This window comes from Gallinula chloropus (genome assembly GCF_964237585.1).
Source record: "Gallinula chloropus genome assembly, chromosome: 2".
Classification (NCBI taxonomy): Eukaryota; Metazoa; Chordata; class Aves; order Gruiformes; family Rallidae; genus Gallinula; species Gallinula chloropus.
The window spans coordinates 145,384,797-145,408,744 of NC_140086.1; the positions used below are offsets into that span (position 1 = coordinate 145,384,797).

At 39.2% G+C, this 23,948-nt stretch overlaps 1 protein-coding gene across 1 annotated transcript in view; it reads left to right on the forward strand.

Annotated features, from left to right (window-relative positions):
• The window catches only part of GPR158 (G protein-coupled receptor 158), a gene marked incomplete at both ends in the record, with an annotated part of 204,233 nt that overhangs the window by 109,893 nt on the left and 70,392 nt on the right, over nt 1-23,948 (forward strand). Inside the window, one exon of the mRNA XM_084280298.1 lies at nt 7,363-7,431. Within this exon, the coding sequence (XP_084136424.1) occupies nt 7,363-7,431 (69 nt within the window). The remainder of the gene's footprint in view (nt 1-7,362; nt 7,432-23,948) is intronic.

A 23,948-nucleotide genomic window follows, 5' to 3' on the forward strand; every position in this document is an offset into this window, starting at 1 on the left:
AGCAGCCTACTACAAGGGTGGTTATAAAAAATGTTCCAAACTCTGCTTAGAAATGGGAAGTGATGAATGTAACAAGGGACAACAGTAACAAATTATGGGTGGGGAGGAGATTTGAGGTTGGTGTTAGGAAAACTGTCTCACTAGGGAAGAAATGCTAGTCCAGAGTAGCATATCAGTTACCCAGCTCCATTCTTGGATGTTCTTGGGACTTGGATAGACAATGTCATGCCTGATCTGATTTAGTGTTGGCAGCACTCCTGATTTGACCAGGGTATGGGACTAGCTGACCTGTAAAATGTCCCTTCTAACAAATGTTTCTATGGGTTAGTGATTCATTGAGACTAGTTTGGTTTTATTATGTGCATCGTGCCGTATTAGAGTGTTTATGGGCAAAACATTCATGATATTAGGAACTGTGAAAAGAGCATCTCAGTCTTCTTTCAGGTGATGATCAGTTGTTTGTAAGATTCATTTTCCCTTTATTAGGGTATCCTGGAAAATATCAAGACTTTGAACTTTCCTTATTTACTTTGCTTTGGGTAAAGTAAATTCAAACAAGAAATCTTTATTTAGAACAATTTTTCTGGTAATTTTCCTTTATGTAAATTTAATCCACTGTAGTGAATAATATTTCTGTAAATCAGCTAAATGATATTTTACCTTTTTCAGCAGTTACACCTTTAACTATCTGTACGGTATTACTTCATATTCTTTCAGTTTCTCCAAAATCTTTCGGTAGATAAGTGTTTTTGCTCTGCCACCCTACTCAGATATCTGCTTTCCTAACATCTTCAAGAGAATAAAGAGTGGCGATGTTACTATGGAAAGGTGTGTAGGCGTCATGTTTCCCTGGCCATTTTTCCCATCACAAGACTTTGCAAAGGAATGGTTTTTTTGCAGATGTGACCCCTTGGACCTGTATTATTTCAGTACCTTTACCTGCCCGTTCCATCTCACTTTTCTCTTTCTTCTTTTCAGATTAATAATTTTGTGTTTTGTGTCTGCATATTTCTTACATGCTAGCTCCTTGCCTAGAAAAGCTATGGACATCAAACTCATGTCAGAGGGGTTGGAACTTGATGATCTTTAAGGTCCCTTCCAACCCAAACCATTCTATGATTCCATGATTCTGCTTGGCACACACTCTCCCTTTCATTGTCCCTTCAAGCTGTCAGTTTTCAAAGCAGGAATTACCCCACTCCTGATGGTTTGGATGACTCCCGGGAGTTACTCCGTGCTCACTAAAGGGGTACTTCTGCCTCAGCTGGACTGCCATTCACAGAACAGCACACACCTATGGTGGATGCTTTCCCTCCTGTAATAGTATTTTTTGATTGCTTTTATTAATAAGAGAAGATGTATGAGAAAGTTAGAAAATAGCTGTATTTCTCTAGTTAACAGTGAATGAAGTTTTCCATAAGGGAATTGCTCTGGAGAGCATGCTATATTTGCTTCACAGAAGAGCAGAAGTTATGAACCAGCCTCAACATCTTTGTCTTCCTAATTCAGAGTATTTATACGTGCTAAATGGAGATTTCAGTATTGAAGGCACTGGTAATAAAATCCCTATGACCACCTGTATGTTGAGACCACACCAAGGTCTAGCAAGGTCTCCTTTCTACAGAGCTACCTTGGACCCCAAGCACTCTGATTTTGCCTTCCCTGCCCTTGCCAAGTCTGTCTCCTCTTCATCAGCAGATCCTGCTTGACTGACCAGCTTATCTTTCTTGACTTTGTGAATAGTTTTAACAGTTTACTTTAGATCCCCAAGACTCATTTAACAGCAGTCACTGAAATGCAGAGTGGTCAGTAGCATCTCACAACAGTTAGTAGCTACATTCCAGCTGAGAGGACTTGCTGTGAATATTTCTATGTTTTTCCTCCTTGAGTTGGAGTGCCAGTCCAGTCTGCAGTGGCCGTATAACATGAGGGTACGTGTTCACCTATGACTCCCATGCCATTGCTTTAGTGACACTAGTTTACTGGAACTTGATTTTTCCATTAATGCCTCTCAAAGGACGTTACATACAGATGCAAGACCTTTTACTGCTCTAGTATGCTGATTTTTCTGTGTAGGTGTAACACTACGTACCTGGTGATTCAGAAGCTACTGAGCCAACTAAACAGGGGCCTTTATGTCCTGTGTCCTCATAGTACTTTATTATTTGCATTTGCTGCCACATACCTAAACTGATCTGGCATTTTGTTAGCAGCCCCTTTCCACAGTTTCCTGTGAAATGCCTGACTACAATTCACTTGAATTTCTGTCATCACTGACAACTTGCATCAGCTTTGCTGGAATTGTCTTAGGACATTACTGTTCACTGCAGAACTGAAGGATGGTAGCTGCTGTCTAAAAACCTCTGGCTCAGGATGAAGGTGATGAGAGACCAGTACATACCTAGTCTTGACCTTTAGTGTAATACATCATACTATTTTAACTGCTTCTTTTTTGGTTTGATTCCAGTATATCTGGATGGAGGCTGGATTGAAACTAATGCCTGGTTCACTTACTGGGTTTTTTCCTTTGATGACTACTACTACTTCTTCTTCTTGTTCTTTCTTATTCTTTCTTCTTCTTGTTCTTCTTTTCCTGTGCTGCTTCCTCCTCCTCCTTCTTCTACCTCTTCTTTCTTCTTCTTCTTCTTGTTCTTTCTTGTTCTTCTTCTTGTTGTTGTTCTTGTTCTTTCTTTTTCTTTCTTCTTCTTATTGTTATTCTCAGTTAATTAAAAAGACAAAAACTCCTAGAGAATGTGGAAAATATATGATGGAGGTAGCTGAGTATGAGTTAGTAGGAAGCTAGAAGCAAAACAAATTGCAGTATTAGGTGTCAGCAATGTGTAACCATTAAGTGAGACAGGGAAAACCAGAAAGGACAGTTTTACTGACACAAATAAGTAAACATAGAAATAAAACCCCAAAAGGGAAATGAGCACACAGACAAAGTGGCAATAAACAAACTGTACACAAGATGAACAGCCAGGGAAATAAATAAGCAAAAGCCAAAATAAATGCCAACAAGCAAGGCAGATGCAAAACCCAAGCACCTGTTAAAAAAGAAAGAGATTGAGCGAATGTTACATGCAAGGGGAAGAAAATCCTGCTGAATGGAATTTCAGGGTTGTATCCTAAAATGCCCTGATTTCTGTGAATTCCGTTGGAGATTTTAAATTGTGCCAACACTATAGGTGGACACCAGTTGGTGGAGACTTTGAGTTATCATTTGTTTCCTATCATTCTTTTTATTTGTTGCTAAAAAAGCAAAGCCTTTTTTTTCCAGAGGTAGGTGGGCATGTTCACCACTCTGTATGTTGCAGATTCCCCTAAGGTCAAGTATTTGCGATGCTGCCCACAGCCATGTCTTAGGGCCCAGCGTTTCCGAAGTCTGTACAGTGAAGGATTTCCGTTTTCATGGAAAAAGTGCTCAGAAACTGGTGGAAAATCCAATATAGGCTATCTTTACCTAATGAATTAATGTAAAACCATCCTATTTCAGTTTTGATTTTCTCGTCTTTAGCTGTTCCCTGTTTTTAAAGCTTCAGTGACGGATGAAAACTTTACCCTCTAGACCTTACCTCTTGGGCTATAATGGGGGTTCTTGGAAGAAAAAAGTCATATATATATTTTAAATCAAAGTAATTTTTCTTTTTCTGAACCAATTGCTTTCACGTTTCTTTTTTTGTTATTAAAATACCTCTCTGCAGTAGAGCAAATTAACAACTAGACCTTAAAAATGTAGTTCAGGAGGATTCTGATGTTTCCATTGGTATCTCATTGTTTTTCTTTTTTCTAAAGCAAAAATAGTTCTTTGATTGGAATATTTCGTATTTGAAGTGTTGTGCTTTTCTTCAGTGCACTGGATGGCATTCATATCTGCCAGAGTGAGTACTCCATTTGCTAAAGAATCCTGTTAGGGAGAGCTGTGGTGTCTGTAAATGTTTGGTTAAAAACTGCCATTTTTCAAGTATCAAAGACAGATAAAAGAAAAAAAAAGCACAGTGCAAACTTGCATCCAAGCTAGTTTTGAATTCCAGTATCGGTCTGCAGTCCACAATAAAACAGAAGTGAATAGACAGAATTCACAGAGAGTGGTTCCTCCTGGAACACAGCTGAGAAGAAAATCAGGGGTTAATTAATTGCTTTGCCAAAAGAGCTGGAAACACTGGAGTTCTGTGCCCCTGCAGGTTATCATATGATCATACTGCCCAGAAGAAAGCTTGATAAGAAAAGACTGATGAGACCGTAAAGGGCTTGTTTTAGAGAAAGATGTTCACACAGCAGCTGTTTGAAGATCAGCTTTATGAGATCATTTCCACCCATTTCAGCTACTTTCTTGGTTGTTCTGTCACATACAGATGCATTGCACAAAATTGGAAAAAATGGTTTGAGTACTGGTTGAAAGTGGGAGACGTGAGATCACTGACCTCTGCCAGTGTCTTGTGCGGTGGGGGCAAAACCCCATTGCATTAACTCCCGATGAATTAAGTGCTGTTGACTTACAAATATGTGTCCTGGTTTTCAGCTGGGATAGGGGTAATATTCACAAGGAGGTGGAGGGGACACAGCCAGGACAGCAGACTCAAGCAAGCCAAATGGATATTTGATACCGTATGACGTCATGCTCAGTGTGTGAGGCAAGGGGGACTGCCTGAGGAGGAGGAGGGATTGGTGCTTGGGGATAAGCTGGGCATTGGGTTCTGGGTGGTGAGCAAATTAGAAAGTGTTACTCACTTTATATATTCTTTTATTACTGTTGTTACTTTCCTCTTTCTGTGCTGTCCTAGTAAACTGTCCTGATCCCAACCCATGGGTTTTCTCACTTTCACACTTCCAGTTCTGCTCCCCATCCACCAGGGTGGGAGGAGTGAGTGAATGGCCATGATGCTTAGTTGGTGCCTGGGGCTAAACCAAAACAAGATGTATAGAAAAAGCTATTGAAACATGTGGAGATCCCAACTACAGCAGAGTCAGGGCCACATAAGAAATCTTGTGGACATGGGCCTGTGATGCTTTTTTTCAATTTATGATATAGTGCTTGGAACTTTACATCACAAAGTGTGAAACTTGTGTTCTCCGAGGCAGATTATAACCTTTTCTAAGCTTTCAAAGCTTTTCTTTCTCATCTGCTGCATCCAAGATGAACGTCTCAGGCTAAATTTATGGCTTCATTCGAAATGTGAACTAACTCATGCTGACATTTATAGTTTGTAAAAATATTTGCACTTTCTATTATACATGTCAAGGCAGTGTGCATGATCCATAGCTTCAAATGTTTAAGCTATAAAATAATTGGGAGTCTAGTCACTTCTTAATTAAAATAACCTGGAAGTATTCCATTACATGACTTCATATCTGGCATCTAAACATTTGCTTCCAGATTTTGGTGTTATATTATACTAGAACAGAAGTGTCTGCAGAAAACAGTCTTGAAAAGTTGTCTGTAGGTATTGATCTTTATACTGTCATTTGAAAAAGTGGAACACATCTGAATTCAGAAATATGGGCACCCGAAGAATATTTTTACAGCAGCCATAGAAGATAATACAATCTCTTCAGGGCTCTGTTGTTGTTTAGGGATGCTTATAACACATAAGTGTCTCACTAATACTGCGTTTTGGGCAGGGTTTTGTCTGTTGATAAACGTCCTTTCCAGGGTGCGATTTTAAGAGACAGGTAGCAGAACAGTTTTGCAATCTTTACTAAAGATTTTCATAGGAAAGTCTAAGGTTAAGATCCACAAGGAAAAGAGAAAGAATTAAAAAGTCTAAAAAGGAGGAGCCATAATAATGGTTCTCAAATACATTAAAAATTCTGGCCATAAACCAAGGAAAAGCAGTGTTTTCGTGGGAAAATCTAGCAGTGGTTGAACCAGTCACCTTAAGCCTAGTGGAAAACTATTCATAATCCTCACTCCAGGCTTTAACTGTGACTAAAATAGCATCAGAAGCACAAAGGTGCCCCTGGAGCTGTTGCATTCGTGTTTTCCTTAAAATGGAAGCTTTCATGTGAACACCCATTGGAAGTAACTCCTCATGATAATTTTTGAGGTAGACACTTGTGTAGGATATTGATGACGTCTCTGATATACATGCTTTAGGCAACCTTTGCTGCAGAATTTAGGTAGCTTCGTAATTATATCAGATTAAAAAGACTTCCTGAGAATTTCCTCCATGTCATTCAACCTGTGTTCTGTACACCCCTGTATGTTGTAAAAGTGACCAGTTGAAAAAATGAATGATGGAATATGAAATCTGAGTAAGGTTATAGAATCACTGAAAAGCTGAATTTTTATCTAGAAAATTCCACCAGTCTTTTGCAAGCAGAAACTGGACCCTAGAGCACCAAAAATTTGTCAATAAATCCATTCAGAAGACTTTCACTTGTATGATCGCCTTACTTCTGAAAGATAAACTTCTGCCATCTAAACCCATTAGATTACCACGAACCATTGATTCCAGTCCACAAGAGGATTTTATGATGCAAAAGAAAGGGATTTTTCAAAAGATTTTTTTTGCAAAGCCTGTTCTGCTGACTTCTCAGCCTGCATTGCTTGCAGTTGGGAAAGCATTGCCTTCATCTACAGCAGCGTATAAAACAGTATCTCAGGGGAAGGAGATGGCTAAAGAGATGGGAAGCAGTGTTGATGTTTTGTCTTTAAGATAAGGTGCAGATGGACTATGCATAAATCATCAAAATTATTGGATTACTCTTCGTATTAGGAAAAAAATGGATTGTTTTTATTTTTAAATGTAAGAAAACTAAGATGGAGTGACTGCATTAGAATCAGTGAGCAAATGGTATGATATTTTACAATCCTGAGAAGTTAATGTCTGAGTCAACATCTTTATACAAAATTTCGGGAAATATAAAGGAGCTTTCAGTGTAAGTATGCATTCTGTATTCAGTAAAATTGTCGATTATTCATGCCTATTATAGAAGCCAAGTCATTAATATTAAATAACTCAAAATGTTGGAAGGACTTCTTGAAATTTAAATAGTACTGAACCATTTTTACAGTTAAATTCTTATCTGTTATTCCCATGATCCATAATTCTTTACACTTGAGAGCAATTTTAGCAGTTTCAAAATGTAGCCAGGTAATGTGTATTGAATGGTATTTCACATAAGAAAGAGTGATTTTTTAAATTGGATTTTGTAAAACACAACCATTGTAAGGGGCCTGTGAATTAAAGAACGTGGAGCATGCCAGTGTGACAGACAGCTTAATATTGTGCTTTAACAAGCAGTACGGTGGAAGCGCTGCACTTGACAAAAGTGAAGGTACCTTCTGCAAAGAACCCAGCATCTGAATGGCACAGAGACAGTATTTTCTAATATTTTGTGGGGTTTTTTGTCTTCTAGAGTATCAGGGCTTCAGGGCTGGTGCTGTTGGAAACCATTCTTTTTGGATCACTTCTTCTGTACTTCCCGGTAAGTCAAACTGTAACTCTTTTTTCAAAATTAGATCCTTGCTGACATTTTAAAACATTGTATGAATCACCTTGGTGAAAATATAAATGTCAAAACTGTTTAATCTGACTATGAAATGTACTGTCTTTTGTAAATATTCCTGAGAACACTTGAATGTTGTACTGTATTTGTAATAATTCTCAGTTTAGGGAGCTTTCCAGTGTTTTTTATTTGGAAGATTTTAGGTGTTCTGGGTTAAGCGGAGTTTTCACTTTGAATGATAACACTTCTCTAACCCATGCTGTGGAAAAATATGTAAAATGTGTAAAAAGAAGACAGTGATTATACCAAATATTTCTCTGGAATGTAGTACAAAGGAGTGTAATTATTTCAGTATATTACTGGCATATATTTTGATATTTCTGAAGCTACATGACATCTGCAATATCATGTATTTGGGAAAATTTGATGGTATTATTCTTATGCTGTAAGTGGAAAAAACCCAGTAATTTCACAGTCACATGAAGACGATACCACAAAATTCATAGAAATACAGTTTCTTTCTTGTTTCAGAAATGCCAGAAAACCTGAGTTACCTAATTGTCACATAACTGTGATATAATGACTAGATACGAGCCAGCAGTGTGCCCAGGTGGCCAAGAAGGCCAACGGCATCCTAGCCTGTATCAGGAACCGTGTGACCAGCAGGGCCAGGGATGTGATCTTAACCCTGTACTCAGCCCAGGTGAGGCCACAACTCGAGTACTGTGTGCAGTTTTGGGTGCCAAGGTATAGGAAGGACATTGAGGTGCTGTAGAGGGTGCAGAGGAGGGCAACTAGGCTGATTCGGAGTCTGGAGAAGAGGTCTCATGAGGAAAGGCTGAGATAGCTGGGGCTGTTCAGCCTGGAGGAGGCTGAGGGGAGACATTGCTCTCTACAGCTACCTGAAAGGAGTCTGTAGTGAGGTGGGTGTTGGCCTCTTCTGCCTTAATAACTAGTGACAGGACAAGGGGGAATGCGTTCAAGTTGTGCCAGGAGAGGTTCAGATTGGATATTAGGAAAAATTTTTTCACCGAAAGAGTGGTGAAGCGTTGGAACTGGCTGCCCAGGGAGGCGGTGGAATTGCCATTCCTGGGGCTGTTCTATGGGTAGACATGGCGCTTTGGGAGATGAATTAGAGGTTACAGTGGTGCAGGGCTGACTCTTGGACTCAATGATCTTGAAGGTCTTTTCCAACCTTGATGATTCTATGATTCAACAAAGACATGCAGATCAGAAACAAAGATGGAGTGGTGTATCATATTCAGATGTGTTTATATTCTGTTATCCTCAGCAGCCAAAATCATCTGTAATTTTACAGACCATCCTGTAGTTACTGAGAGATTAGCTGGAAAACAAAACTCACTAGCAGTTGCAGAACTAGTAGTAAATAAACTGTAATAGAATGAGGTGTGAAGGATACTATAATAAATGCAAATCCTGACGGAATTTTTATGTATTATTTTTTGAATCACATAGGCCTCTGAAGTTCTAAAGAAAAAGTATGTTCATTCCTAGCATTTGCATATGTCAGGAAGAAAGAAGTTTTGGGGGTTATTCCATATTGTGCAAATGCTTTTTACAATTCACAATACCTTTCCCTGCCTTTTCAGATCTTCTTTCATATTCTTTTCCAGTGAGCAGAACAGAAAACCCATGCACTGCTTCCTCAGCTGGTGTAGAAATGCTGTGAAGCATTTACAGAAATTCACAACATAAGGCATCGAGCCTTTCTATGGCTGTCTTCTCTTTGCTTTCCCAGAGAACCCTGGAGCCATGTAGTGGCTTTCCCAGGTAGAGGCTCCATAGGAACCAGTTAGTGTTTGTACAGCCTCAACTCCAAATCATGCCAGAGGCCTCATCAGACATCTTCCCGTGACTGCAGTCTGCTCACTTGTTATTGATTCTTCAGCTTCTTTTCCAGTTCTTGTCTTGATTCTCTAACTGTTGTATTTCACAAAGGACAAATTCCCTCTGGGGTCTGTCTGGCTTCAGGCTTCAGGTGCTCAGCATCAGGGATATCCTCAGTGTAAAAACCTCTCTCAGCAGTGGACTTGAAGAACCATTCCATGAGATATGAGATGGCTATCCACAACCTTTAAATGTAGAGGGAGAAGAGAGGAAAGGAAATGCAGCTGGGAGAGAGGGGTTCAACAACTGAACCATCCCTTCAGCTTTTCACTGATTTTAAACATTTCTCTTTTTTTTTCACTATTAACAGTGTTGAATACACAGCAAGTACAAAATCACAATTTGGCATACTGTGAGGAAAAATCTTCCTCTCAAAATCTCATTCTCATACTGTATAAAAAGGTCGACTAAGAACATATTCTGTTAGAAACTAATATGCAAAGTATACGACCTGATTTCTCTCTTATAGCAGTTATATGCTCCCACACTCTTTGCTGGGGTTCTTTTTCTTTCTAAGTGAGGTAATTATTAATCAAGTTGTTACTCCTACGGACTGAAAAAAAGAGAGAAATTTTATCATTTCTATTTTCAAGGTCTTAGAGGAGAAATGTAGAGAGTGTGGTAGTGGAAGGTCATATTAACATTCAGATAGGAAAATTAATCTTTATTTCATCAATTGCAAGAACATGGTGGTGTAAAAAAAAAATCAAAAAGCACCAAAACAAAAAACCAAACCTGATACAGAAACACCATGATTATGACATTCACAGCAAGGAAGATTTCATCCATTTCTGATCCAGTGGAGCAATAAAGGTGTGATGGCTATAGAGCATAGCCAGAGAAGTCTATTAATCTTTAAGAAAGAAAAGCCCGTGTTTCTGCATGATATGAGTGATGGAATGTGAACTCTTGGCATTTTCTTGTACATGGGCAGTATCTAAATGTGCTCACCTGCTTCTTGTCTCGAAAAGGAGCACAAAGCAGAGAAAGATGGAGTGAGGAAGAAGGAAAAGCTGAGCTCTAAATGGAGTCTCATTTGCACCAGCTGACATTCACACACATGTTCATTCATAGCAAGGTGCATAGACTATCAATCCTCACAGTGGTTGTAAGTAACATACATGCAAAGCAGATCTTTTTCCTGGTAGATATCCATTGTTTATTTACTTCTTCCTGTTATTTGGTTTCTTTATTTGTTTCTGAGAAGAATTGGATATAATCTGTAGCTCAGTGATGCAGTTAAAAACTTAGTAACATGCACACAGAGGTAGTTGTTTCACCTGTTTGATCTTCACTTTACGACAGAGTACATTAGAGATCTAAGGCTAATTAATCTAGATCTCGCCTCTTACACACTCAAATTAGGCTGTGTTTTCCACAGCTAGCATGAAATGCAAGTTAAAATGAGGAATGAGTTTGGGTCCTACAACCATCACTGCAGTAAGATGCTCTCCTTTAACATAGGGGTGTTCTTTTTGTATCATCTCTTCTTCTATTGTGATTTGTAGATAAACCCCAAAATCTTTACTTTCACGCTCAAGTAAGTGCAGAATTACACAGCTTGCCTTAGTGCATGTACACTGTAAAGAGATAAAATGTCAGCATTTCAATTCTAAATAACTGAAATCTCTGTTCATGTAAGGGTTCTGTGCAAAATTACATTCATATTTAAAAATCCAAATCCCCTTAGATTTTCTCAACACCACTTTAAGTCTTATGCATCTTTACTCTTCGTTCCTCTACACTTTACTAATACTTCTTCTAGATCCATTTCCCCAGTCTGTCTTGGATTGTTTCAGAGCCTTCAGCATACAAATTACACTGTGTCCAGAAGGGCTTTATTGTATTTCTGACTTTGACTACCCTCCAATTAAATGGAAACCAAAACCTACTTTGTTGCATTGCTTAATTTCTTTCACTAATTGTCATTGTTTTCATGTCTACACACAGTAATCTATTCATAGTGTAGCACCATTAATTGAAAAATAATATCACCAGCCAGCTGCTTTTGGTGAGAAAAACAGCTGTTACGATGCCCTTCTAACTTAAACAGAAAGTGCAATTGATGGTCTCCACCAAAATTTATTATTCAAATTCTGCTATATTGATAACAACATACTGATCTTTCCTGAATTATAAGCAGCAGATGAGCTTTGGCTATTAAAAATGCAGAGATTTTACCCAGCAATTGCTGGGCAGCTCTCATTTCTGAGGCTCTCATTTTTTCTGTTCTCAGTTATCAAAGTAACATCTCCGATTTCCCTTACTTAGTCTTTCCAGTTATAGATGAACCTCCTACAAATGAATGCTGGCCTTTCCAATTGATTTTGCTTATATTTCTTTGTTATTAAATTTTGGAGAGAGGGCCAAAACCTGATGGTTTTATGGAGGATTCTCTTAAGTTCTGTACTTGGCATCTGAGCGGAGGGTTCTCATTACTTTCCTTTTTCAGAAATACTGATTGTGATGGCACTTCTAGACCTTTCTGAACTCCCTGTCTTGAACACATCTTGCATTAACACAAGTTTAAAACCTCCTTGCACATTGCAAAAGACTTACAAATAAAGCAAACACGAGCACAACATTGTAATAGAGTAGTCTGTTAATTGCATTAGGGTTCAGATCTCAGCTGATGTTAGGCATCTGTAATGGACACAAGTTAGAAAACAGAAAATTCTGATTAAATACCAGGAAACATTTTTTTACCATGAGAGTCATCAAATACTGGAACAGGTTACCCAGAGAGGTTGTAGAATATCTGCTCTTGGAGGCACTGGGACTTGACTAGGTGCAGCCCTATCCTATAAGGCCTGCTTTAATCAGGGGGCTGGCCTAGGTGGCCTCTGGAACTCCCTTGCAAATGAAAATTTTTCCATGAATCTGTGTTTCTTATATATGTATCCATATCTAAACAGTCATCCTATGCTCATCAAATAGTTATTGGATAGAAACAAGGCCTTTTATGACTCATTTTAGTACTTCAGCTTGAAGATGAGGTGGACAATGGCCAATGCTTCATTGACTATAAAGGAAGCATGGGATACTTGTCTCAAATGCCAGTAAATTCCACCCTAGGCAGCTGTGGATTATCTGGTATATTAAACAGTTTTGATATTCCTGGTCTATTTTAACTGAAACTCCAAAATGCACTCAAAAATCCACGCAACATTATGATAGAATTTCTTCAGCCAGTGATAAAAGTTAGTGAGTACCATGATGCAAAGAGAAAGGAAATAATTTCTTCTTGGTGTTCTTGATAAGTAGCGGGTTAAATTCCAACAAGTGAAACGTATGTTAAACATTTTGAGGGAATCTTTGTAACAGTGAATTAAATCAGACCATGAGATGAACTAACTTATGAGGCAGTGAAATATCCGTTTTCTTTTGCCTAAGGTATCCAAATTATTTGTCTTCACTGCTATCCTTTTTTTCCTAGATCTCTAATTATAGTGAGGCAATTATGCTGTCAGTTTAGAGGAATGGAGCTGCTGAGTGTCAGTGCATTGACTTACTAATGGTCATGAAAGAGTTCTGTGGTGAAGCCTGGAATAAACTTTGTGCTCAGACATCTTGTTGCATGTAGTAGGCATTAAGATCTGTTCCTGGGACCACGTTACTCCCTCTTTCACACTCAAGCCATAATGACCTACCCTTTTGTGTTAGGAGAAGGAATAGAAAGAAGGGAGTAGTAGATCTTAGATGCTGATGTGGGCTTTTTTCCCTCAAATGATCTGTATGTACATTAGCATGGGAGAAGGAAGTGTTGGGAGGTTTAGCCTGTGGTAGCTCCATTAGTTAGAGCCCTGAGCAGAGCAAGAATGTCTCTGGAAATCTTTGGTTTCGGCATTGGTGAATGTGAAAATGGGATTTTTTGCATTTGTCCCTCAGGTGTGCCTACAAGAGGTGCATTACAAGAACTTAGCCACTGTTTATTCCTTACATGTTGATGTTCTCTAAGGCCAGCTGAAGGATTTTGTGTTTTCAAATACATTTAGTGCTGCAAGCCTTGCTCTGATACCTTGGATATTTTAGTTTGATTGTTTTTCAGCATGTATATAGCTTCTTTACTCATAAAATAGTTTTTAGAGCTCTTACAATGAACACCCATCATTTTCTTATTCTTGATTCATAATAGCTAAAGAAGATTCCTACCTTCAGTATAGTGTTCATGTCACTGAAGTCCAAAGCCACTGTAAATATCTGCTCTGAGCTAATCACTACAGACCTCCCTAGTATACTAAACAGGGTCTTTGCGTTTTATTCAGATCATAGTGGATTAGATGTGTGGCCAATGGAAAAGGCAGAATTTAATGAGCATGTTGCCAGGATTTTATATGCACATTTTCTTGTTTGGGCGGAGAAGTAGGGAACTAGGCATAAGATCATGCAACAATTTGTCTCTCTCAGGCAATGTCCTTATTGAACAAACATACTTTTTAAAGTTAACATGCAACCAGTAAACTGATAGCTTTTTTTTGAGAGCCAGCTTGCTTTGAATGCAAAAGCCAAAACTAAACTAGTGTAGCCTCTGCATTATAAGCTTCTGCTTCGGAATACAGAAACCTCATAGGCACTGGGAACACTTATGTCCTTGCCCTGAACCTCACTAAGAAAAATGTTTAGGACTCTTTTATTTACAGGAAGTAGGCACTAAAGAATTTTTGCTTTTTAAATAAATGTATTTGGATAAGTGTATTTGGAATATCAGAAAAACAAGATGCACAGTGTAATAGTTCTTCATGGTCCTGTTGTCACTAACCTATTTTGCTATCTTAAAAAAATCTAGTAGCTGCTGTCAAGGAGGTAACTAGAAGGTGCTATGCAGAAGATTATCCACATCTGGAACTGAGATCAGCCACAGCTGTATGTCTCATGACCTGGATTTGATGCTGATATCTCTGTGTAGAAGTCAGATGATGTTCGGTAAAGCCCCAAATAGAATTTGGTTGAGGAGATTTTTCTGTGTGTTTCTGTGTGTACATGTGCTGTTCACAGGATGCCACAGGCTGGAAAGGATCTCAGGAGACTTCTAGTCCAACCTCCTGTGCAAAGGAGGACCAGCTATATAAGATAAGGTTAGTAAGGGCTTTATCCAAGATAGGTCTTAAAAACCTGCAAGGAAAGAGTCTACCCAACCGGGCAGTGTGCAGGCACGTAATAAAGGCTCGTGGTTGTAGTTTTTGAGTCATAATGAAATTTGTGCTATTGGTGGAACATACAGAGGGATTTATAAATGTCAGCCTGTAGATAGTGAAGGTACTGATGTTACTATTCTTTCACATCTTGGGACTCCCACGCTCATACTTGTGACACTACTTGTGTGTGATACCAAGACAAAACCCAGTCTCCTCCTTCCACAGATCCAAAGTGGCAGTACATGATTCTAGAAGTGCTGTGCTATTTTTGCTACTTTGAAAACTTTTTTGAGAACTGAGTTTGAAGGACACATTTATCAGAATATAGGTTCACCAAATAGACAAGTATATGTGTGCGTGCAGGGCTTGATAGCTGGAGAGAAAAGGACAACAGTCAGTGACCTGAACCAACTGCCACATTGGGTTTTCATTGACCTTTTTATTTCAAATGACTGTCTTGTGCTGCTGGTTTGCAGAGACTTACATGGTACAATCTTGTCAGCCCTTTATTCAGTGAAATGAATCTTGTGAGGAGGGGAGCAAGGCAGGATCTTGTGGTCTTTCCTCTTTACTCGTAATTCCACTGAAGTAACTTGCATGAGTATGTTTACTTGCATATATAAAAATTTGTAGATAAAGACCTAATATTAAATCTTTTCAAAGTACTAGACAAATGCCATTACCTCCCCCCTTCCTTCTTCAGTGTTATAAAACCAGACCTCAGTCCTGAAAACATGCTATGCTCCTTACTAATTCCTGGAACCAAGCTATAATAATCATCATCTCTTCTCTGCTCTCGGAAGCTAAACAATTAGGGGCTTGGCTAGCACTTGGTTGGGAGACTATAGCAGTGCCACAGGCAAGCCAAGGATTACTGAACAATACCTGGGAGAAAAACTAATTAATGAAAAGTCTCCACTTGCTGCCCTGTTTCTGCTGAATTAGAGAAACAAAACAGGAAGAAAGTCTGACTGAATGATTATGTACTCTATTTTACATAACCCTTGTTGGATCTCAGTGGCATGTAACCTGGGAAGAACAGGAATATTTTTCTAACCTGTACATATTTTGATGATCACATTCACCGCTGGGCGAGTGAACTGAGTCAATATGCATGATGTTTTAGTGTACATTTGAATTTTACTGTAGTGACTTAAGTTTATGAAACAATCAACAGATGAAAGAAGGCACTCTCATGTATTGGTTCAAAATATAAATGTAGTAGAACTTTACAAGAAAGGTAATGGAAAATGGTATGCTGCATTTTTATTAAATTGTAAAACAAAGGCAAGAGGTTTTGATAGTATAAATGAGTCAGGATTGAACTGTAACAAAGAAAGAAAATACTAGAAGTTGTAGTCAATATTTGACATGTTTCAGTAGGTCATTGTCCTGACGTCAGTGATTTACCTTCAGTAATTAGCTTGGCATCTGAGAGATGTTGGTAGGAGATAAATTTCAGTCATTCTTTTTCACTTGCCCAAATGTCTTTCAGTGAATGCTAGGGGTATGTTCATATTTTTCCACCAAATGTCTTTTCTTGTTGTTTATTCATGCTTTCATACCTGAGACCCAAGGAGCAATAGCTATAGTCAAGTGAAAGTCCACTACCTTACCATTAAATCTTGCTGAACCTGCTAAGCTCAGCTGTTGCCTGTTTCCTAAGTGCTTCCTTAGGGTTGTGATTTGTATGAACAAGAATATGGAGCAAAATAAAGGGAGAAGCAGTTCATGCCAAAGAAGGCTTGACTCACATAATCTGATACTACCAAGTTGTTTCTGACACGAAATTGAATGCAATTGTAAACCAGTGCTGTCAAAGGCAAGTGGGTGGTATCTCACCATGCCTTGGAATAGGAAATTGAGATATTAAAGGTAAGACACAGACCGGTATAATATGTACAGCAGAGCAATAAAACATGCTGGCTTACCTATCAACTTCCATGTCACTTCAGAGAGTACTCTGTCAGCACTGTGGGAAAGGGAAAGACAGGATCTCCATCTCAAAGCCTGTTCACTGAGAATAATATAGGAGCTGAGATACGCTCTTTCCTCTCACTCAGATTTTCTTTTCAGTCCCCCTTTTATGTATGAGTGCATTAGGTATTGCTACCTAAGTGTCACACTGTGGAGGATGGTTAATGATTTGTACAAGTGAGAAATTCAGTGTATTACAATGGAGAAAAAGTTCAAGATTTTAGAAGAGATCCTTAAGAGAGGAGATTTCATCTATCAGAGATGAAACTGCCCATATTCAGTCATTCTGCATGCTGAGAACTGAGAAGATGCAGGTAATGGTATCTTTATGGGTTTTAATACCGACTGCTAGATGCTGTTAAGCAGTTTTCAGTTTACAGGCAAAACGATAAGATGGCTGGTGAAATCTTTGCACTGGAAAAAAGTTATAATAGTGATAGTGGAAAGTTTTCATTGCCATGTAGCACGTTTAAACTTCTCATTTCTAAACTAGAATAAAAGATTAGTGGGATTTAAACCAATGCTTTTACTGCAAACACACTTATCACCTGATAGAAATAAGAAACTTTTTTACTTGTAGAGAGGAATTGGAAAAAGTAATATCAATCCTTATGAGAACAGAGACAAGTTTACAACATAAAGTGTAAGTTGCAATATAAAATCGCATCAACAAGTACTAGAGACACAGTATTTCCTTCATTGTTGATAATAATAGAGACATTTGACAGATGTATTTGAAATTTTAGTGCACCAGGGTTGAAAAACTGAAGAGGCAGGGATCAGCAGGTGAAAAAGTTTGCCATGAAACTTGCTAAATTGATTTCTGAAAATGGGACGTTCAAAAGAGTAGCTCTTGGGTCTAAATCTACGCCACATCAAGTAGGGAGAGATGAGATTTCTGTTCTTACATGTAACAGTAGTTCTGGGGATGGAAAGATGTTAACTGGAGCAAGAAATTAGTCTTTAAAAATCCCAGCTTTTTCCCATGTGATATAAACCTTGTGATTTATTGTGTACAACTCTATATTAGGACCACAGAGAAAAAAGCAATCCTTTTTTTCAGCAAACAGTGGGTTTTATACAAAGTATTTGATTTCTAGATCCTCTGCCTTTGTGGTACTAAGGACTGCACATATATGCAATTTTTGGGAAGCTATTAAGGAATATCATGCCCTTCATAATCAATATGCAGCACCCCTGGGCTGATCTCTCTTTGAAAGCTGATTCAAAGTAGATTTCTTGTAGTGGCATCGTACAGGTCAGTAAGTTCTGCGCACTCTTGAAAAAAAAAAAAAGCACAGAGAGGAATGTCAACTTAATCAAAAGTGGATTGGAAATGGATGGGAGGATTGCAAAGCCAAACAAATTTTTAAGCATTTCCAGGTAATATATATGGACAAAAACATGGAGGAAATGAGTCTTTTCTTTCTTCACACAAGAAGTTGCAAGTGGAGAAAATATTTTTTTACACAGTTCTCTTACCGTGTCTCATTTATCAAATTTAAATGAAGCTATTTAGATCATCCACAATTTTTTTTAATCTTTTAAATATGCTGGGGTGCTAACACCTTATTACATATTGTTTGTTTAGTAAAAGCCATGTAAAGAGAAAATGGAAGGGATTGTAGTGAGAAAAAGCAAGAGAACTTTGTCCCTGAGAATTAAAACACAGTAAAAAGTCTAATACAGCAACAGGAAAATTAATCCAAATTTGTGCAACCAAACAGTATAGAAATGAAAACAAGATAAAGTGACATCTGGTACCTTGATAGAGTGCTGGCTTTTCTCTCATTGTCACTATAACATTTTACAGCAGATATCTGTAAAACCAGAGATTGTACATTCAGTGCTTGCATGCAGTTATTTCTCACAACTCCTTGCAAGCTTTCTGCTTCTTTCCTAAACCACCACTTGCATAATTGTAGAAGATAAATCTTTCGTTCTTTTCTTGTGCTTCCTCTGGTATTGATGTGTGGTTTCTCATCTCATATTTAAATTATGAACTCTTTGGTACAGGGATGTTTGGCATAGCTCTGCTGTGCACAGCAGGGTCCTGATCAATGAGTAAGAATCACATTACAAATGTCTGTTACTAATAATAACAATGAAAGTGTTTAAAAATATTTTATTAAAGGTGTGACAAGGACACATTTGATGACGAATTTTTCATCTTCTCAAAGGTCTGGTAGCATGCAACTGCTTATACTGCTAGAGGTGATAGGTACTCTCTGAGAATGATAGAATAATAGAATGTGTAAGGTTGGAAGGGACCTTTGGAGGTCATCTAGTCCAACCCCTCTGCAGTAAGCAAGGACATCTTCAGTAGATCAGGTTGCTCAGAGCCCTGTCAAGCCTAAGCTTAACTATCTCCAGGAACGGGGCTTCCTCTACATCTCTGGGCAACGTCTTCTGGCGATCTACCACCCTCATATCGAAGAACCTTTTCCTATTATCCAACCTAATTCTCCCCTTTTCTAGTTAAAACCATTACCCATTGCCCTATTGCTACATGCTCTCATGAACAGTTCTTCCCTAGCTTTCTTATAGGCACCTTTCAGGTACTGGAAGGCCACTATAAAGTCCCCCTGGAGCCTTGTCTTCTTCAGGCTGCACAAGCCCAACTCTCTCAGCCTGTCTTCATGGGAGAGGTGCTCCAGCCCTTCGATCATTTTTGTGGCCCTCCTCTGGACATGGTCCAACAGGTCCATGTCCTTCTTGTGTCGAGGGCTCCAAAGCTGGACACAGTATTCCAGGTGAGGTCTCACCAGAGCAGAGTAGAGGGGCAAAATCACCTCTCTGGATCTGCTGGCCACACTTCTTTTGATGCATTCCAGGATGTGGTTGGCCTTCTGGGCTGCAGATGCACATTGGTGGCTCATGTCCAGCTTCTCATCCACAAGTACTGCCAAGTCCTTTTCCTCAGTGCTGCATTCAAGCACATCATCTCCTAACGTATATGGATAACAGAGATTGCCAGGTGCAGGACCCTGTACTTGGCTTTGTTGAACCTCATGAGGTTCATCTGAGCCCATTTCTACAGCCTGTCCAGGTTCCTCTGGATGGCATCTGGTCCCTCCGGCACATTAACTTCACCACTCAGCTTGGTGCCATCAGCAAATTTTCTGAGGGTGCACTCAATCCCAATGTCAGTATCATCAATAAAGATATTAAACAACCCCAGTCCCAGCACAGACCCCTGAGGAACTCTGCTTGTCACCGTCTTCTATCTGGATTTGGAGCCATTGACCACCACCCTCTGGACGTGACCATCCAGCCAATTCCTTATCCACTGAACACTCCACCCATCAAATCCATATTTCTCCAATTTAGAGAGAAGGATTTTGTGGGGGACCATGTCAAAGGCCTTGCAAAAGTCCAGACAGATGACATCCATAGCTCTCCCCTTACACAGTGATGCAGTCACTCCATTGTAGAAAGCGACTAGATTGGTCAGGCAGGACTTGCCCCTAGTAAAGCCACGCTGGCTGTCACAAACCACCTCCCTGTCCTCCATGTGCTTCAACATAGCTTCTAGGAGGATCTGTTCCACGATCTTGCCAGGCACAGAGGTGAGGCTGACAGGTTGGAAGTTCTCCTTCCTTCCTTTTTTAAAAATGGCCGTGACTCTTCCAGTCACCAGGGACTACACCTGCCCACCATGACTTTTTAAATATCACGGAGAGTGGCTTGGCAACTACATCAACCAATTCCTTCAGGACTCTGGGATGCATCTCAGCAGGTCCCATGGACTTGTGTCTGTTCAGGTTCCTCAGAGGGTCACAAACCTTATCTTCACTCACAGTGGGAGGGACTCTGTCTGCCCAGTCCCCATCTTGCGGGTCCTCAAGTGGAGAGCAGTGAGGAGAGAGGTCCCCAGTAAAGACTGAGCAGAAATTCTGTTAAGCGCCTCATCCTTTTCCTCCTCTGTTGTCATGAGGTCTCCATTGTCGTTCATCGGGGGAGATACGCTTTAACCTTCCTTTTCTGGTTCATGCACCTGTAGAAGCCCTTCTTGTTTTTCTTGGCATCCCTTGCCAAGTTTAGCTCCAAGTGTGCCTTGGCCTTCCTGACCTCATCCCTACCTACACAGCCAGGCAACATCCCCGTACTTTTCCCAGGATACCTGTCCCTGCTTCCACTGCCGCTGTAGTTCCATCTTGCTTTTTAGTTTGACAAGACAACAGGTCAGCTTCACATCACCAAACAGCCTCAGGGTTGCCATGCTGTTACAAAAAAGGGTATTTGAATGCTCTCAAACTAGACAGGGATTTTAAACTGCGTTTCCCTGTCCTGAGTGAGGCTATCCAGTCCTCTGCTCTGGCATTGTCAGCAAGACTGGATCCTACATGCTAACAGGTGAATTGGGCTTAGAAAGGAGTTAAGGGTTGGATAGTTTGCCACTGGCATGAGTTAGGTGGGGTAGTGTGGGGAGGTGGTAATGCTGGAGGGGGTCTAGATATATTCTACATTAGACAAGGTTTTTGTGACTAACTCCAATGCCTAAGTTTTGAAGTTAATCTAATCCTTTAAATACCTTAAAACCCTTGGCAACCGAGGACTACTGCTTATTTGTCTTGTCCTCTTCTCCTCTTACATATTGCAGCCAACAGAAAGTCTTTGCTGTGTTTGTCCAGTGTGAGATTGACTTAAGGGTAATAAGAAAGGCATTAAGCCAAGAAACAGGCAAACTTAAGCCTAAGCAGTCATTTGAAATATTTGGAAATTTTATCAGTGTAGCTCCAGGGTCATTTGTTTTAAAAGTTATCTGATGGACCAAATCCCCTGGAAAATGCAAAACATAGTCATAGTGTACAGACACATCAATTCTGACATATTCTGAACATGTCAGACTGGTGCACATGGCAGATCTCCTATGAAGGTGGGCTGTGTTCCTTGGGTGTGCTGAAAGCTTGGTGCTTTCTGATGGACCAAACTTGTGTTATGGACTCTTCGCAGGAAAGCGTGCCCCTGCTGGAGAGCATATTGCAGAGAGTTCAGTGCTGCTTCATGGTGTGTGCACTAAGTTTGGTGAAGAAACTATTTTTGGATAAAGGGAAATCTCAAATAGTGCTTAGATGAACATTTTTTCTGTTAACTGTGTATTGATACTGCTTTTCCTGTAGAATCAAAACTTGTTTGATTGTTTTCACTGAAATAAATGTGAAAACCTGTTTCATGTGTATCCCACAGGCTTATCTTGTATAGCTCTGCTGGGACTTACACAGACTGTAATGGCATTCAGGCTGAAAAGTAACAGAACTCATGTGGGCATGAGGAAGTTCTTTCCACTTTTCCCTCAAGTACTGAATCTTGTTTGGAGTTTTATGTTTTAAATTTGGTAATTTTCTAAAGGAAATAATTAAAATAACAGCTGCTTTTTAAACCTTGGGGTTTTGATTTAATCTTCAGATCTTCTTCCATGTCAATCCAAGTGGGCAAGTTTTCACAGTAATCAGAGTACAAAATAATAATGTTCCAGTGGTAGGTTAAGTCTACCAATCTTGCTTAGTTTGTGAACTTAATCGTCTCAAGTATAGCATGCATTGGGATACAGAGCAAATGTTCTTAATGTTCAGATCACTCTCTTGAACTCCTAATCTGACATCAACAGGATGCTGAACCATTCAAATGTTCTTCTGAAACACTGCTGCCAGAGCTTCTTGGCCCATGGAGTCAGCTCATTCTTTATTCTGTCTTTATTGATGGCACTGCCTTGGAATCTGTAAAGAGCTAATCTGTAAAAGTCTGTGTGTAGGTTATTTAGTCAGCTATTTATATCCATATTTATTAAACTTCTATCTACTTTCCAAGCCTTGAGGCACATTTACATCTTTGAAATCATAGTCCAAATAAGTTACTGCCGTAGTAGCAGGCACTCTGTGTTCAAGTAATCACCAGTCATTGCTACAAGAAAAGGCGGCTGAAAGGTGTCATAGCAAGTCTTTTAAAACCCTAAGGAACAACTATATTAACTATTAATTCAGCATAAGACACTGTTAGAAAATCATATGCTCTGTTTTATGAAGATCCAGGAATTTTTGAAGATACCTGAATCAAAACATACCCTAAACACATACAATGTAAATCTTAAGCAAGATTAATAGATTTAATATTTTTAACAATAAGGTATCTGCCAGTTTCAGATGTCACAAATAATAATGAATTTTCAGCTCCACCTCATGAAACTTTTCTGGAAGCAAAAGACACAACACACTACCAGGCTTACAGGAAGAGAAACTTGATTTGTTTTGACCCTGAGCTGAGTTGCCTTTCTGTGGGCTATAGTTACTGCTGTTGGTTATGGGAGTTAATAAATAATAAGCAGCATTTGTTTTCTCAGGCAGGATGTCTTTGTTTAGGGTAGGTGCAATCAGTGCTTACTACATTTGGAAAAGAAACCTCTGGCATATTAGACATCCCTCGAGTGTCTATAAACTGGGCTAACCTGATAACATCAAAAGCTTTGCATATCAGGTGATGTAGTTGTGAAGGGCACTCATTCCTGGTTTGACTCACCCATGTGAGTAGCAGACATCAAAGGTGATCAAGAACTTTTAGACATGAAATTAATTTTATAATAGATAATCATATTTTATACCATAATTAGCATTACATTGTTGTTTGTATTAATAAAAAGGCCCCAGATATGGATCAGATGAAACAAACAATTTGACAGAGAATAAATTATTGAGACGATACTAAACTTGGGAAAAGAAATTCTGTGTTATTTTCAACAAATTAGGAAAAAAGGTTTGGAACCTTGATCTAACTTAAAGTAATGTTTAGTCTTAAATGATTAAGGAACAGGTTAGAAAATGGGAAAAAAAACCCCAGAAGTTGGAAACCAGTCAGAGCAAAAGAGAAAGAAACAAATAGATGACAGAGAAGTCCCTGTTTATCAGTACTATGTTGGTCTAGAGAGCCCAAGAGAAATTCTTGAGGTTTTGTAGTTACCTAAGCAAGTTCAAAGAAATATGTTTATTTCCCACCATGTGTATCTTTCATAAAGTATATAAAGTGTTGTAGCATGATATGTGCATTTCCTTAGATGTTCTAAAGTAATGCATTTTTCTCAGACATGCCACAAGCAATCCTGTCAAAATTCGCCTGAATGGGTTTGGTTTAAATCATAAATAGTTGTGATATATATAGTAAGTGTTCCAGAACCTTGAAGAAAAATAAGGTCATGGCCTTCTGAGTGCTCCCAGGTCCTCATCTAAATGTGGGTCTTGAAGTGTTTGTTTTAGCCAGTCTCAGAATTGGGATCTTATCGCTTGGGTGTTCTGTCTCATTGCTGTCTGCCTTTCTATCTTAGCAGCCTGCCTCCTCGTTTAAAAGATAGCTGTGTTTCTCCCTGGTCCCCTGGAGTTCGGTTATTTTGGTTTCTGTTTGCCAGCTCATTCTTAGTTCTGGTGACAGCTGTTCATTTTGCTTCTAAATATTTTGTCCTTCTGTTTTGATGCTGTTTTTATTGCA